Source organism: Thermobia domestica, chromosome 14 (genome assembly GCF_964235325.1).
Source record: "Thermobia domestica chromosome 14, izTheDome1.hap1.1, whole genome shotgun sequence".
NCBI lineage: Eukaryota > Metazoa > Arthropoda > Insecta > Zygentoma > Lepismatidae > Thermobia > Thermobia domestica.
In genome coordinates, this window is record NC_137467.1 from 127,080,511 (window position 1) to 127,097,449 (window position 16,939).

Below are 16,939 nucleotides of genomic sequence, written 5' to 3' on the forward strand. Positions count from 1 at the left end.
GAGAAATATTAAATATGTTTTATAACTTCATATTTGGGCACCCTGTAAATAAAAAGAGTGACATGATGGGAAGAATTTGATTTGATTCTTAGACTTAGCGGGTCGGGATTACTTAATAACGCCCATCTCCGTGACTTCTATAGAAAAATAGTTCAAATTTCTTGGGTAGTGTTATTTTCTATGTTATGCCGTATGAAGTGGGTAGTGAATATGCACACATGATTTGATTAATTTTGAAATTTGCTAACTATCCACATACACAAAGTAGTTAGAAGGTTATTTGGTTTAAGGCATGAAGTGTCATTATTTGTAGGTGAGCGTAATTCTGATTTTTCACTTTTCATTGCTAACGAAGAATAGTTAGTGAAATATTCTGTCTTTCAGATGATTTTTCTCCATTAATTGAACTAAATTCTTTCTTTGGCGAAAAACTGTTTTTGATGCTTATGATAAAATAACGACATAGAGAAGTAACTGACGCTATGAACTAGTTACATAAAAAGTAGGCAATTTACATCTTCTCCAACATTGTAATCATTTTTAAAGAGTTTGTAGCTACATCAAAAAAAAATTAAGACATATTTTCCAAATAACTTGACTAAAATATTTCTGTGGATTCGTGTTCCATTCAAGGCTTCGAGCCGAAAGAATCATCCCTCAGTTTCGAAGGAAAATACAGTTAAATATAAATTCAAGTGTCAGAGAGCTTTATAAACGCAATTCTGTGCATTTCGTTTGTGTCAATTCTGGATTTCTCTCTTTCAGTGAGAAGTGAAGTTACAGAGTTATCTGAAGAATTGTAAATCGTTATGCAGTTTTCAACAACTCGCAGACCTATCTCTGTGAAAAGATATTTTCATCGGTCGTTCAACTAAAAACTAAACACAGAAACAGAGTAAAGGTTTATACCAATCTCCAACTAAATTTGGCTAATATTGAGTCAGGTATCTAGGATCTCTGCAAGAGACAACTTCAACCATCTCATTAAAATTGTAATAGCACAATTTTGTTATTAACTTAGTAAATAAATAGTTAACATCTCTTCAAAATGTAATTTGACTTTTAATAGTTTACTTCCGATTCAATGTGTTACTGTATGAATTTAGTTTCCTACACTTATTACGCTATAAAGGTGCATTATGTTACCAGTATTAAGAATATACACATACACAGAAAAATTGGGTATTTAAAATTAGTGATCCGTAGAAATATGTCTGACTTTTAGTGGTCCCCGGGTTTAAAATGGTTGAGATATGGTGGACGGATTTTTCTCGAGCAATTTAACGGTAATTGTATTACTCAGCGTAATGTCATTGCTAGATCGAGAAAGTTGAAGTAAAGTTATGTCCTATATTTGTGACATTTTCCTGGTATTGTAAAACATAATATTTTGTATGCATCAAATTTTGTTTCGAGTTCGACTTGACAAAGTTGCAGGAAGTGTACAAGGAAGACTATATGAGCCAATCCCAATGATATTAGTTTCGTTGCTTCAGATCAGGGAGAACATCAGTCAACAACGAGTCAAAGCCGGGAAGCCGCTCAACATTATGTGTGGTGATGTTTACATTAACAAATTGAAGAAGTTGTATGAGAAGATCGTGGTAAGGAAGGAAAAATCGCTAAATCTTAAAAAAAAACTAATATACACCAAATTGCTGCAAAATTCATTCCACGATTGCTAACAAATGTACAAAGAAACACCTTTGGAAATGTGTAAATGTTTTTTTAATAAGTCAGCTGAACACCATAACTTCTTGAAAAATATCATGAAAAATAGAATGGCTCGGGTCTTGTTACGAGGTTGAAACAAAGGCACTGCAATCCCATTGAATGGAAAATTCTTCGCCGAGACTCAGAAAAGCTCATCAAAGCAGCTCAATCGTTTTTAAGTGTTGCATATTATTTTCTTTCATTCTGTAGCGTTGTTGATTATAAGGATCATCTACTTGGTCACACAATCAAAGAAGTGTGTTATTTAGATATTTGAGGCAGTCTATGAGGAAGAACCAACCGAAATCTTTGAGAGTTGGAATATGAAAGCTGCAGCATAAGAATATTCCTAGCCATTCTTTATTCCTCATTAAGGAGCTTTCTTGCGAATAACAATACACGTCTTATTAGCAGTAGATGTAAAGTTTGTATTTACATCTAAGTCAGGAGTTTTATTAAAACATCAGGATTGAAACTGATATTTCACTGCTAAATTACAAGAAACAAAAACTTTGTTTTGTGGGCAATCATGAAAATTACTAATAATTATCACTATTCATAATGAAATTCGTTTTTAATTGATTATTTAGGAGGTATTTATTACATGCTCACTATAAAATAAATACGTCATTTCGCCTCAAATTTACCTTTAACAACTTTACTGTATATATGATATTGTTGTATATAACAATTACTTTTGTGAGAATTTGAATAAGCGGTAAGTACAAATTTTGCTAACTCGGGAAGCAAGGGTCTGCACGCCATAATATTTAATGCTACTTACGCACGCCAAGATCTACCACATCTGTTTGGTTAAGACCAGATATATTTCACTTGTTGTATAGCAGTATTTTTTGCAAGGAAATTTAGTAAGCCCAAACCAGATTTATTTTAATGGTCCACATCTGTGGAACTAAACTCCCTACCTCATAATATGGAAAAGTTATATAAAGAACAAAAAACAATTTCCAGTAAACACTTAAAATACTTGTGTCACAGATTTGTTTTATCATATCGTCCAGAATTATTATATAAATTTCATATTATTCTTTTCTTTACCTGTAGTTCTCCATCAATTTCTCTTAAAACCAGCATCTTGCAGTCCAATTCTATATGAGTCTTATTCACGAACCAAGTATCACAATCTCGGAAAACCATTGAGTCCTCACCTTTCTCATCACAGGGTCTCAGATCTCTTATTTCAATTTTATATTCCTGTTACAAGAATAAGTAGAACTTTTGAGTAATAGAAGATACATAAAATTGCTTGTGATAACTATTTCTACAGAGAACAAATATTGAGGGTATAATCTGTGTAAGATGTACACAGCAAGTCACATAGTTTGTATTGCACACTGACATTTGAAACGAAAATATGATATATCAAATCACATTTACCAAGAATGAATGGCTACTCTGAAGTTTCAGAGCTCAAAGAAGTTTTATGAAAACAATCGGAATTTAAAACTTAGTAAGCGGTATATCTGAACCCGATTTAGAACCCACTAAAGAAAACGACTTCTGGCTATAAGTGCCACTCCTTTGCAACAAAAATATTGTAAATACGGGTTGTATCAAAAGTACAGTCCCTTAGGCCAACTTCAATATAACTAAAAGGAAAAAATGGGAAAGTGAGGAAAGTTCTTTGAAATAGGTTGTTCCCAAATATAAATTATGGATGTCTTCCACTGGCGCCCTTCACTCAACACGATAAAGGGGCCGGCCTATATTATAAGAAAACGCAATGTTTGCAATTCGCCAGTTTCTTCGAAGCGAATGCAAAAGACGCAAAAGTAGCGTGAAACAAGCAGGTTATTATGTGAAAGAATCTAGAAAACATGAAATCCGTTTTCCAACAACACTACATTATTGACATTATGAGAGCCAAAACCAACAGCCTGCTGAACTGGCAACAGTAACAGGCCATATTGACGCAATTGCCTGTTTTTATATTTGCGTATAATATTAAAATTGATATTAATTAATCTGAAGATATTTTGATTTTATATGTCAATTGTGTGAATATATAGAGAGTAAAATCTGTTACTTTATTGATTTAGTATTTATTATCATTATAACTGTTATTATGCCATATTAGTATACGTATGAAAAATCAATGTGTTTATTTAGAAACATTTCGTATCTTTAGAGAAAATCTCCTTTACTTTTTAATATATTCTTCATCAGTTTACAACACTGCTGGTGAACTATTCTTTCTAGTTGACAGAGCTTCAGAGGTAGAGGGAGAAAGGAGAAAACAACTTGCTGCTATGAAACTTTCCCTTTTTTCTTTTCTTAACTGGAGATGGCATACGTCACAGCTGCGAATATATATAAATGTGGATGATCTAATCTTCTTATGATTCATTACTTGGAAGTATAAACGTACATCTAAAAGAACGGTTACGAAAGTTAAACCGCACTTTTCCCTAGTAATAAGTGATCCAGATTTTGGGTTTAGCTGACATTAATAAATGCTAGGATCACTGTTCAGATAATTTTATATTGAAGCTGTGCTGTCTTAGCAGGGTGGCAGTGTATGGCTTATTCGATGAGCTAGAATTTTTTTACTCTATGTAAGTAAAAATGTTTGATGCAATTATTAATTTTACTATAACAACTTATATCTAGTTTTGGTAGAGAATGTACTAATGTAATCAATACTCATTTAAGCATACTGCGTTTTGTACGTTTTGTTCCAGAGTCTCAGTGAACTCTCATTTGAATAGTTATCTGTATAAAGATTAGTAGTAAGAATATTTTTTTCTGAAATCAACAGTACTGGGTTTGCTTCCCCATATTAATGTGCGACAGAGAAAAATCGGCTCATGCGATAGAGCGATGCGACATGTTCTTTAGGGCCTGTGCGATAGAGAAAAATCGTATGCGGCTCCGTAATTAAGAAGCACACGGCCTTATTGTTTAGTACACGACATTTACTAATTTACAAGGGCAAGTCAAAAATTATCTACACTTTTCATTCTACAGTTTATTTAAGCCTAAGTGAAGCTAGGGTTATACTATGCACACCATTTTTCTACGTAATCGACATAATCATTTTTCTACACTTGGCCCAACGGTCTACGAGCTTAAGTATTCCTTCCAAATAAAATGTTTCCGGTTGGCCGTTAAGCCACTCTTGCACCATGCACCGGCTTTATGAAAACCAAGCTCGTCGTGGATGATTTGATGGGCAGAGCCATGACTGATGTTCAAAGCAGATGCTACCTCATGGATAGTGATTCGCCTATTCGCTAGAACCATCTCTCGAGCTTGCTGAATGTTGTCATCTGTAGTGGAGTTTGATGGTCGTTCTCCTCAATATTCATGCGTTACACTTGTTCGACCACTTTTAAACTTCTCGAGCCACAAAAATACAGTTTTACGTGATAGTGCACTTCACCCATATTGCGATGATAGTCTTCGATGAATGTCTGACCCTTTGACACCCTTCGAACAGAAGAATCGGATCACTGCTCGTTGTTCCTCTTTGGTGCAAACTTCTAATGGAGCAGCCACGATATATCTACAACAGAAGGAAGGAAAATGGAGGAAATTAGATAACAATTTCACAGCATTACCTCAACAGTGTAACACTAAAATATGCGAGGACAGAAGACAAAGTGCGCAATGTAAGAAAAGTTATGACAAAAGTGTAGATATTTTTGACTCGCCCTCGTATGTATAGGCCCTACTATCTTATTGATTAGTTATTTACGTATACTACCTCTTTAGTCTTGAGTGTGGATTAAAGCACATGGAATAAGAGGTAACTTTGAAACAAACCTCACCTGTACTTTGCAGAGAAATTAGCTAGACTTCCTTGTGTAGTAATTTGGCTCTTCTGAACTTAATGCACGGGTAAGGACTTAGACCAGACTAATCATAAAAGATGGAACTAGCCTTTAGAAATTATCAGACTTACTACCTGTCTTGAATGTCTACGAGAAAAGGCTCTAATACTCAGAGATTCTAGCAGCTATGAAAGGAATTGAAAGTAATCAAGTATTTGAACAGGGGTTGTATTCTCATATAAGTTAAAATGACATGTTATATTAGATATCTTCTTCCTGGTCTGTAGTGTTCACAATTAGTCTCAACAAAGCTTTAATTAACTAGAGAATATAGTATTTGATATAAAATAATGACGGGAAGAGACATACTGATTTTTAATTTAAATCAGTGTCGTCAGTTTACATACTAGTAGTGATGCCCTAGAAACTCTTTCTTTACTCTATAGTTTTATTTGCGTTATAGAAGATACATATTTATTTGCATCTATTAATTTTATTAGTATGTTTTAATTTTGTATTGTACTGTAACGTTATTGTAATATTTTATTTGAAAAAGTGAGAAAGTTTTTTTAAAAAAATCTGCTCTAATATTTCAATATTGGTAAAATGTATTTGTTTCGGCCTTCTTAGAATAGAAGGGTTACTTTAAAAGAGAAAGATGGATGTCCTATTTTGAACACAATCCTATGCGACCAACAAAAAAATAATAGATTGACTAGAGGGCTGAATAGTGTTCAATCTAGGTTATAAATTTGTGACCACAATAAAAAATCTGTTACTGCACGGTCGGATTTTTTACCCTGGCCCGGCAAGGCTACGAATTTAAGATGTAAGGCCCTACCCAAGTCCGATAGGGTCTATATGTTTTAGCATTTAGGGCCGAGCCTGGCCCGAGCTCATGTGATAATCAAATGAGCCAGAAATACAGAAACACAGAAATTACAGAATCTTAATAATTAACAGAAAATTCTATTTTTATTTACAGCAATAAGAGGTTTAATTTCGCAGTTGTGTTTTAAAAGTTCAATTCTCCTAGCAAAATGACTATACGTAAAGCGTACGTCTCTGGCCCTTTTAAGGTGTTAAACTCCTTTTTGTGAAATTAAACACGGTACTTAGGATGCACTTTGCTCATAATTCTCTTTACTTGAACTGTCTTTAGTGGTGGAGTTTGGAGACGGCAAAATAAAGGAGCAATGTCCCTAATTGTCTTGTGATACCTGGGTCTTTTCCTAACTTCATTTTAATTTTGTCTTTAGATTCCCATTGGTAATTAAATCTGAAGTACTCACATAAGATGCCACCCAGACATTTCTAGAAATTTGGAAATGACGACTTGAACTATTATCGTTTCTTACTACCTTACCACTTTTCCTCAAAAGATAAGAGACTGCTTTCTTCGGAAAATTTGTTAATAAAATATCCTTTCCTCTCTGTATCTACGTTCAGTTAATGTGGAAACTGAATTGGTTCTTTAGTTGGCAACCCAGTAAACTGGAGTACGTATTTTTAATGTCTTCCATCAACTTACTACATGAACACCTTTACGCCATTTTCCCCATTTTCATTAGCATTACTCTTTACCACAATTTCTGTTTTCTGTTCTTAATCTTTTTTGTCATTTTGAATAGGGTTTCACGATATATGTCACCCTTTACTTCTATTGCCAATGCATAATTAAGATTTTCAATACTAATTGAATTTGTCACTCTTCTCGATATTTTTCATGATCTTAATTTCATACGAAACCTTAAACTTGATAGAAATTTGAGATGTCGAGAATTTGAGATGAGAACGGCCAAGAGGATTCTCACTTTTCGAATATAGGTTGTACCTCATAATAAAATGGAATTGAGTTCTAGCAACATTCTAAATTTTCCTAGAATTTCTGAATATTTCTGTGGAGTTTTCCACGTAACGACAACCGATTGTTAATTATCTGTGGATTCACGAACTGTGGTGAGAAGTCACAAATATGTATTAAAAACGAGACGGGTATATAAAATGTCTATGATGAAACTCTTGTTAGCACGAAACAATGGACGTATAACCTGAGGACACTCAGAATGCTCGTCGTAAATCTACTCATACACAGAGGAAAGATGCACGTATAATCAGAAATGCAACCCCTGTGAGCTGTATAATTCCTAAAAAAAGGGTAACTGGTTTATTCTATGTAAAAAGAAGTAGGAAATTAACAGAGTTGTAAATTAGCGGCACATTTGAGCTAGTTCACATCAGCGAGCTCGTTTCTCGTGAGTTTTGCCATGAGCTAACTCGTTTTGAAAAATGCGAGCGTGAGTTGAGTTGAACTTGAAATATAAGTGAATGTGAGCGTAAAAGATGCTCAATACAGAATATTGCTATTTTCACAAAATAATGTAATCGTCCATTTGTATGTTTGTTGTTATCCCATATTTAAGAAAATACTTTAATTACTAATTTGCCATAAATAAATAGTGCAGGTTAGGAAGGATAGCGCTAGAAATAGTTCGAGATGACTAAAAGTGTATCCGTTTCAAGTAACATTTTAGTTGGCGGAATTTATCATATTTTTATATGTAAAAATCATCTAAGTATTTTAAAATATCAATTATGTTTTTAATTGTTCCATGTATAACATAACGTAAGACGTTTGACATTTTTCCTTTTGTTTCGATTGTAAAGTTGAAACTTTTTGCGTCTTCTGGATGAAATTAGATTTTTTAAAAGAACTTAATTATGTGTTGGCCGGGTTTTCGCACTTCCTTTTGAGGGCCTGTAAAAGGTGAAATTTTATGGCGTTCATGGAAAAGTTTATGGCAATGGAAATTTTAACGGATTTTCATGTTTCATGGCCCTTACATATCGAAAAATTGCTTACTAGAATGCCCGTTTGTTCATCTCATGTATGTATATTTTTCTAGAGGCCCGTACCAAATTTGAAATATAAGCGTTTTATAATATTTTCCTGAAGAGTCATTCGAATTTTCTCCCTACTCCAAAAATAAGGGTAGTTTACTGAAAGATCTGAATAAAAAAATTGCTACTTTCTCAAAACGGCTTTAACGATTTTGTTTATATTTCATACACCAATATTTCACTAACAACATTGTACTGTGCTATAAGCCATCTTTCTCGGAAAAATAAAGAAATAATAGTTACTTTAGGGGATGAGTTATTTTAGCATGAATTTTTAAAACCAACTAAGACGATATTGTTTATATTTAATTAATAAATATTTAATATAAATATTAAACATCATTACAACTCATCTTTCTTGAAAAGAATCCATAACTTTAATCTTGGGGCTAATTTTTCCAGGCGATTTTTTCAAAATGACTGGCGACATTAAGATATACAATGGTGTAGTTTATTTCTGGGGTGTAATTTTTCCAAGACAATTTTCTCATAAATGACTGATGCATTTTCTTTTCATAGTTTATAAAGTCTTCAATATTATTAGAGTTTAACAAAAACAAAATGTACAAAAACAAGACATATATAAAATGATATTTTTTGAACTAAACAAAATAATATAAATAAGTAGAAAACTCACTCGTACTTTCCTAAAAATGGAGAAAACCTGGCTCTCGTTTAAGACACTCTTGTGAGATGTCATCAACTACAGCAACAGGCTTGTGTCATCGTTGTCCGCTGAGTGTCAGACTTCTGGGAAATAAAACGTCCTGACAACTTGCCAACCATGCCGCCCTGGCCGGGGTTGCATTGGAGCATAGTAATCCTTACCCCGATGTCTGTAGCTATTTCCACACCAAAATGTGCTCGTTTTGGTTAGGAGATTGGGGCCAAGTAAATGAAAATAAACTTTACTCTGTTACTACAGACCTTGGAGATTGGCACATATAATCGTGCCCTAGTCATCGAGAGCAAGTGTTTCCTGACGGGTTTGCGTATCGGACACTCTCTAACGCATAGTTATTTGCTGCTTGGTTTCAATCGTCCATATTGTGAGAAATGTATTGTTCCACTGAGTATTTAGCACATTCTTGTCGAATCCCTCAGAGAGAGCCAAGGACTATCGGCTCTACTAGACCGTGCATTTCGCAATGATATTGACATTCCTGGGCGTGTACTTGCTTTTATGAAGGCTTGTAAAATTGCTCACGTCCTCTGAGTTTTGTTTAGTAGTTTGCTCTTATATTTATTGTTGCTGCACTTTTATCCTCCATTCTGACTTTTTAATTTTTTACAGTTTATTGTTATACTTACATATTTTCTCCATTGTTACTATTGGTACTACTTATTGTTATTGTTATACATTTGTTATTCTCATATTCGATATTTTATCCCTTCCATCCGATTTTTATTTCTATTTCTATTTTTGTTTCTTATATTTTGATATGTTGGTTTTAATTTTTTATTTACGGCAGTCGTGTAGATCGTGACGGGAACAAATAGGCTCGACATTGACGTCCCCATTGTATCTCAATCAATCAATCAATAAAAACAAAACTTTAAACTGTACGGGAACCATTCTGCATATTGAACTACCAACTGGAACTGAATCTTATTCTCATCAAGGTCTTCATTGTGATATTAGGAAGACTATAGCACAATATGGTTAATCAGATATAACCTAAAATTATTATAAAATCAGAAATTTTAATTTTTCTTAAATTAAAATATTGTCCAATAATAAAATATATACAGTCGATAGATCACACTTTGTGAGCAAGATAACATGCATGAAGGTATTAATACATTCTAATGTGTAATTTTTGAGAAGGGAGAAAAAGTAACTATTGAGAGGATACTTAATCCAATAATAATTAAGAGATTTTATTTCACTTAATGAAATTGTTATATATACCTATTTATGTACTGTATATGAAAGATCGCCGATCCTGAGGGTCCGGAGGCCGCCGGGCTCCAAAGGCTCATTTGGGCCCCCCGTATTGTATTTATGAACATATATTATTTTGTGTAATTTGAATGCAATTTGCCTTAAAATCCTCATATATGCATTCTGCATCTAAATGCCCCTCCTTGTGTATATTAACAATATACAGTGTTGACTAACAGAATGTTGTCCTTTCCTATCGACGATGCACATATTACTTGTAAATGTTTCACCAATAACCTGACAATATGGCATAATTCATTCTTTTTCTTGAAAACTCCATAAAGAATAATTTACCCTTGAGAGTAAGTTTCTTCCATATGATTTTCCCAAAATGAATCAGACGACTTTGTTCACATATCATACATAAATATTTTATTAATATCCATATACAGACTCATAAATCTCTTGTCATGAAAATATTCAAAAGGGGTACTTTACTCTAGGGAAATCTTAGTCTGTTTTCGCAAAATACAGCTCACGTAATTTTGTTCATAGTTTACAAACAAATATTTCATTAATAATCCGAGTTAATGGCGCAAATAATATCTGAAAAAATCGAGAGGAGGTGAATTTTCTTCGAAAGAAGCTCTATGAAAATGTCTTATAATTTTGTTTGCATTTCATAAATAAATGTCTTAGTAATGGCTGAACCATAAATTGATTTATTTTAAGAAATTGGAGCGAGAAAGTTTAGTGTGGTAGCCCCTATTTTTTAATATTAGAGTTCTATCCTACTTCTTCATACATTTGCTTAGTTGTTGTTTTACAAGTCAATGCTTGTAACTTATTAAAATTCTTTTAACTCAAGACATTGGATAAGGTTTCCGAAATTCTAACCATCAATTTGTGTAAAGTAACACTCATTGTGCAATCATGTCATTACGTTATGACTTTTTGTTAATTGACTGGTTGTATTTTCGCATGTTTTAAGGTGGATATGAGTGAAAATTTCTTCTAGTGGACACACTAAAATAGTAATGCATTTAATATTTAATTTGCAGAAATCAAACTTATTCTCTACACTGAGCATTTGATCTCCTGTTGTTCTTTGCAAGCTGGGTTTCCTTAAAACACACTTGGTTGCGCGTTCTGCTCCTTAGTAGATATTAGTCTCATGGCAAGAGGCAAACAAAATGTTTCTATTAAAAAATCTGTTTTGTGATTGCAAGTGATTGGTGTTTTTCTATTCTTATATTAGCTGCCACTTCCATCCGAAAAGTTAATAATAAGTGTGTAGAAATATGGCCCAACCTACTGTACTTATTAATTCAATTATAATAATCACTTTCATGTTTGAGAATGCTCTATTAATTTGTTATTTATTCCTTATTGGTAATCAATTTTATTTAATTTTCGAAAGTAACTACTTTAATTGAATGTTGTAAGTTTATTCTAAGATGTAAGTAACTCAACATTAAAATATAAATAATAAACTAAAACAAAGTGTTCGATGATCCAACTCGATTATTCAAGTTATTTAGTTAGAAACAAATGGTTGGCAGTAACATGAACATGTTTTTCGTGCAATGTTTGAAAATTCACAATTACAAAATATGGCTGAAAAATAGTGTTTAGTTTTAAACTAATGAATCTCTTGATGCTTTAAATACACTTATTCTATTAGCAAACGGTCATTTTGCTGAACATGTTGGGCAAGGGTATTTGCTTCAAAACACACAGGGAGGTGCAAAGGAGACCAAGTTGTATAATGTAAAGACGTCAAAGTCATACAGCTTTATAATATTTCAGGTAAGTGCTTATAAGGTGTAAAGATACATAAGATGTGTGGAGTGCTTCTCCTATGGAGGTACATATGAAAGTCAAGATCTACATTACTATTGTAATTACAAATTTTCTGGTTATATAAATGAGTTCCTGGGATATTATTATTTCTTTGAAAATCACTATATTTTACTGTAATATATCCGATTATAATCCTGACCATTCTCAATCTGCATCATTGTAAATATTTTTAGTTATTAAATCATCAGAGCGTAATTTCTTTATGTTAAGCTTGATTTAAGCATTAGTTCAAATAAATTAAGCCTGAGTTAAGCGCAGTCGTTGTAAAAAAAACTTTAGTTTAAGCAAGAATTAACTCACTTTTCATACTCTGAGTTGAAGTGAGCTAAACCTGTTTCAAAGGTGAGCGTTTACAACCCTGGAAGGAGGTAGTGGCCACATATAACTTCTAGACTGGAGAACAACTATAAATAGTAACATTTCAAAGTATTATAGTGTTTCCATATCGTGCATCAAATTGATATTGTAGGATAGAGATTGTTTAATGTGTTGAATAGTAGTAAGGCTTTACAAAATGTGAGTCTACAACTTTACGTAGGATTCAAATGGCATTCTGAGTTCCCATCCGAAACGAAACTTATGTTGGCTGTTCTGTAAGCGCATACAATAACCACATACACGGGAGAAAGCACCATAAATAATAGAGATATACGAAAGTACAACCATGTACTGAGGGACGCAGGGTGGTTCTTTACCATAATTTTGTAACGCGTTGACTGGGAATGGTTTTGCCCACTAGTATTATCTCATTGGTCCGCAGTAAATTTTTTTGTGTCTGTATTTACATTTTATAAATTTTCACCTACAAGAGCGTCAGTGAGTCTATTAGAGAAAACTTTGCAATTTGGAAACACATTACTATTATTCACATAAATTTTGTTTTACTTACACTAAGATTCAGAGGTATTTTCTGGATCTTAAGATTCTTCACAAAATCTTAAGCACAATTAACGTCTAAATATTGTAGCAGCTTTTTTATCGTAGCCGCGAATTTCCTGCTGAGGGGGCTCCTCCGAAAATTACATAAACTCACTTGTCAATAGCTTAAAGTCGTCCAGATTAACTAATACAGTCTTTATATCTCTGAATCCAGTACTCACAAGTTAGACAGTCTGGTGGTAGCGCAGGCCAAGGCGCGAGGGATATCTTTGACCAAACGATCATTTACTGAAACTGTTTTTCAACAAACTGACGAAGTTCAAGGGCACAATGTGTTGTACCCCATTTTGTTGCATATTATTCTCAATGATTATAGTTAACTTCCCATGCGCTGATACTGATACCGTCGCCACGTAGTGTGACCTACTGAAAAAAACAAACAACGAAGAGTTTCATTGAAAGTGCACAGCGTACATTGACGTTTAGAATATCGCGCGAATGTACCTAGAACTCCTTTGGATTTTAACCAATACCAGCAGCTGTATCTGTTTACTTCTGCCGAAACATTAAATGTGCCTTCATCTGGGAACAGAATTCGAGACAGCCCACTATTACTTTGTACCCGGTAAGCAATTATTCACAAAATTTCAGTGTTATATCGCAGAATTAATCTAGCAGGTCGCGTATAATTTTTAACTCTTATTTTCGGACCTTTACCCATGTGAGCACGATTTTCTGTAAGGTTGAACTCAACATTCTCAGTTCTATGGGTGTTTTAAGTATGACTCTGTCCTATGTTCTTTTACAGAATGCGTCGTTCCTGGACTTCTGCTGTAGAATGTTTCCATAGATATTTTGGAATTTACTCGTAATGAAACGGAAGTGTTTTTTCTAGAAAAAACACAACACTTACTGTGTTTCCTTGTATGTGCTCAATTTCAAGCGATGTAATCACTAGTATAAGCGTCATTGGATAATGTGGCAAAAAATAACTTTTAGAGTTGCCTCCTCTTCAACCAAAAATTTTGTAATAATAATAATAATTACAACGTTATTGAGTTGTAGTTACCTTCAGAAATGTATGTATCGTATATCATATATGTTTGTGTATATGCCTATATTTTCATGATTACACTATTAGTACTTCAGATACAAAGAAGCTTAATCACACTTATAATACCTAACGATTTACTCTGCAAGCTAACAGAATCAGTACATACTTTATCGTTACAAGTTATACACAGAACGTTGTACATATATTAATTTGTTTTCTCTTAGCTTTTAACGGTAATATATTAACATTACTGAGGTAATCTTTCTCAAGAACTCTCTTAGCAGATGTCTAGTTTTAAAAATCTCCAACAGTTTGCTATAAATGAATAAATGTTTAATACTTCGGAGTTTAGAACACAACATACACTGTTAATTGAAACAATATAATTACAATTGCTAATCTAAATGATTTCTTAAATTACTTACAGTTTCCTTAGCAGGAAACGTGTTAGACATTTCAACAAAAAACACAAAATACAACAGTGACCGTTGGATCATTCTTATACTGGTATTCATTAACAGTATACTGAAAGTTGTGGTAGCACCAAATCAGATATTGCATTGCAGATTTACTGTTGCATGATTTAGTGTGAGTGTGTATAAAAGCAACTACACAAAACATGCAATTTCCTTTTAAATGCTCATCTTTCTATAATCATGAAATATTTGTTTGCGTTTCTGTTTGTTGTAAACATCGAGAGATTTTACAAACTTACGTCGTACTAGTTTCCATATTACACAGTGAAGGAAACAACGTTTGTTCTGTGCTTTGTAAAAATGCAAAGGGCACTAGGAAAGTTTGCTATAGAGCTTATTTCTTATACTTTTTCAAAGTACTTTTCACCATACATTACACATTTTTCCATTATTCGAAATCAGTTGTCGAAGAAACTCTGCCATTTTTGTCAGAGATCTGGGCACACTCATCATCCCAAGCCATTAGTAGGGCGTCAACGCTTGTACAACACCTTCCTATCACTCTGATCTTCACATGGGGAAACGGCGCAAAGTCGCATTGAGGGAGATCTGCACTCTACGGTGGGTTTTAGTAGTGCTAGCCAGATACTCTGAGCTGAACGGCTAGCTGGAGCGTTAGCGTGGTGAAGAAACAATGTGCTCATCCTTGAGTTTGGGCGCAACTGTTTGTGACCTGTAAGAACTTTAGGTAGACATTCTCGGTATACCACTTCCCTAGGACTGTCTTCTGTGTTTTTAAGAAAACTCGCTAGACAATTCTTCACACACTAAAAAATACCACCACCATTATCTCTTTCACTGGTGTGGACTTTCGAATAGCCAAAGAAGTTTCCTCATCTTTAAACACCCACATTTTGTTTTGATCCTTGGTCGGGACGTCATAGTAATACAGCCAAGTTTCGTCATCTGTCACAATACTGTTCACAAAGGAAGATTTCCCATTTTTAAATCTTTTCAACATTTCACGTCACCATGAATCACGAAATGCCTTCTGCTCGTCGATCAAGTCATGTTGTACCGAAAGAATACAAAGCTTCCTACCTCGAAGATGATCGCGGAGAATAGCACGAACTGCTGGTGCATTAATACCCAATCATACCTCTATTTCATGGCGTGTAACTTGTCTATCTGCCTCAAGCATTTTCCTTACTGCACCAATGTTTTGTTCTGTCAGAGATGAAGATGGACGGCCTGACCTTGAATCTCCTTCAAGGCTGAAATTTCCTTTTTGAAACTCACAGTGCGACCTAAATATCGTTGTACGATTAGGACAATCCTCTCCAAGCACAGGAGTCATTTCCACTAAACACTGATCAACAATTAAACCACGTGCAAAATTGTAGGGCATAATTGTCCGGTGTTCAGTTTTTGATCACGAGAACATCTCCACTTCTTTTCATTAACACAGCTGAAAATCAACTGTCACCAATACAATAACTAGAGCTTCTACACTGGAAATTTGGACATGCTTAAACACGCGTTAAGTTGCAAACTCCTGTGATGATCTACTCTTTTATATTGCAAAACTTTCCTAGTGCCCTTTGTAAGTATGTAGCGTCTATGACGGTAAGTTTTGGATCAAATGATGCAATATACTAAAATCAAAAATTTTCTAGGTCTTATATCTGAAAAACTGCATACAGTGTAGCCAAACTTAAACTATCACTTAACTCAGTATGATGTGCTTATTCCTTATAAAGTGTCAAAACTCGATTCAGGGGCCGTTCAAACATGTGTGGCGCTGATCCAAAAATTAATTGTTGGCCAGGATCGGAATCTTTTAATGTATTTTTTGGCTCATTACAAAATTTCTTTGCCAAAATCGCAATCTTTTCATCTATTTTTCGGATCATTCGCATCATTGTTGCTTTTCTACATCAATATTTCTCAAAAGCTTATTCTTAAGTGTTAGACACTTCTATAAGTCAAAGCCCTCTCTGGGATACTCTACTCTTTTTCCCCTTTAAAACCAATTTATCATTTTTTAATGATTTGAACGTATACCACTACGTATATTTACGCATTCATATTTTTAAACTAAAGTTAATGAAAATTACCTGTGTTTCATATTATTATTAAGCCGAAAATATATTTTGTATTAGTACTTTCTAATAAACCTCATCAAAAATATTTTACAATAATACATCTTCATCAGCCACTAAAATTTGTGTACGTTTCTCGAAATAAACTGCAATATCCATTGTTTGTAAAATCTCTACCTGTTTCAGAGTTTCTACCATAGTGTGATATGCAATTCACTTCAATTGATATTTCTTTTACCCATATTCAGTCAAAGAGAACCATATTTTGAGAGGACCATTCTCTTTTTATTGTCCTCTCAAACTAGGATTGAGAAACTTATCTTGTACATATT

General features: G+C 33.8%; 1 protein-coding gene across 1 annotated transcript in view; it reads right to left on the reverse strand.

Moving 5' to 3' along the window:
* Positions 1-15,862, reverse strand: part of LOC145669999 (uncharacterized) — a 32,604-nt gene extending 16,742 nt beyond the window's left edge. Inside the window, exons 1-2 of the mRNA XM_081738339.1 lie at positions 15,665-15,862; positions 2,773-2,928 (exon numbers count right to left, since the gene is read on the reverse strand). Of these exons, the coding sequence (XP_081594465.1) occupies positions 2,773-2,928; positions 15,665-15,862 (354 nt within the window). The remainder of the gene's footprint in view (positions 1-2,772; positions 2,929-15,664) is intronic.
* Between the last annotated feature and the right edge of the window lie 1,077 nt (positions 15,863-16,939).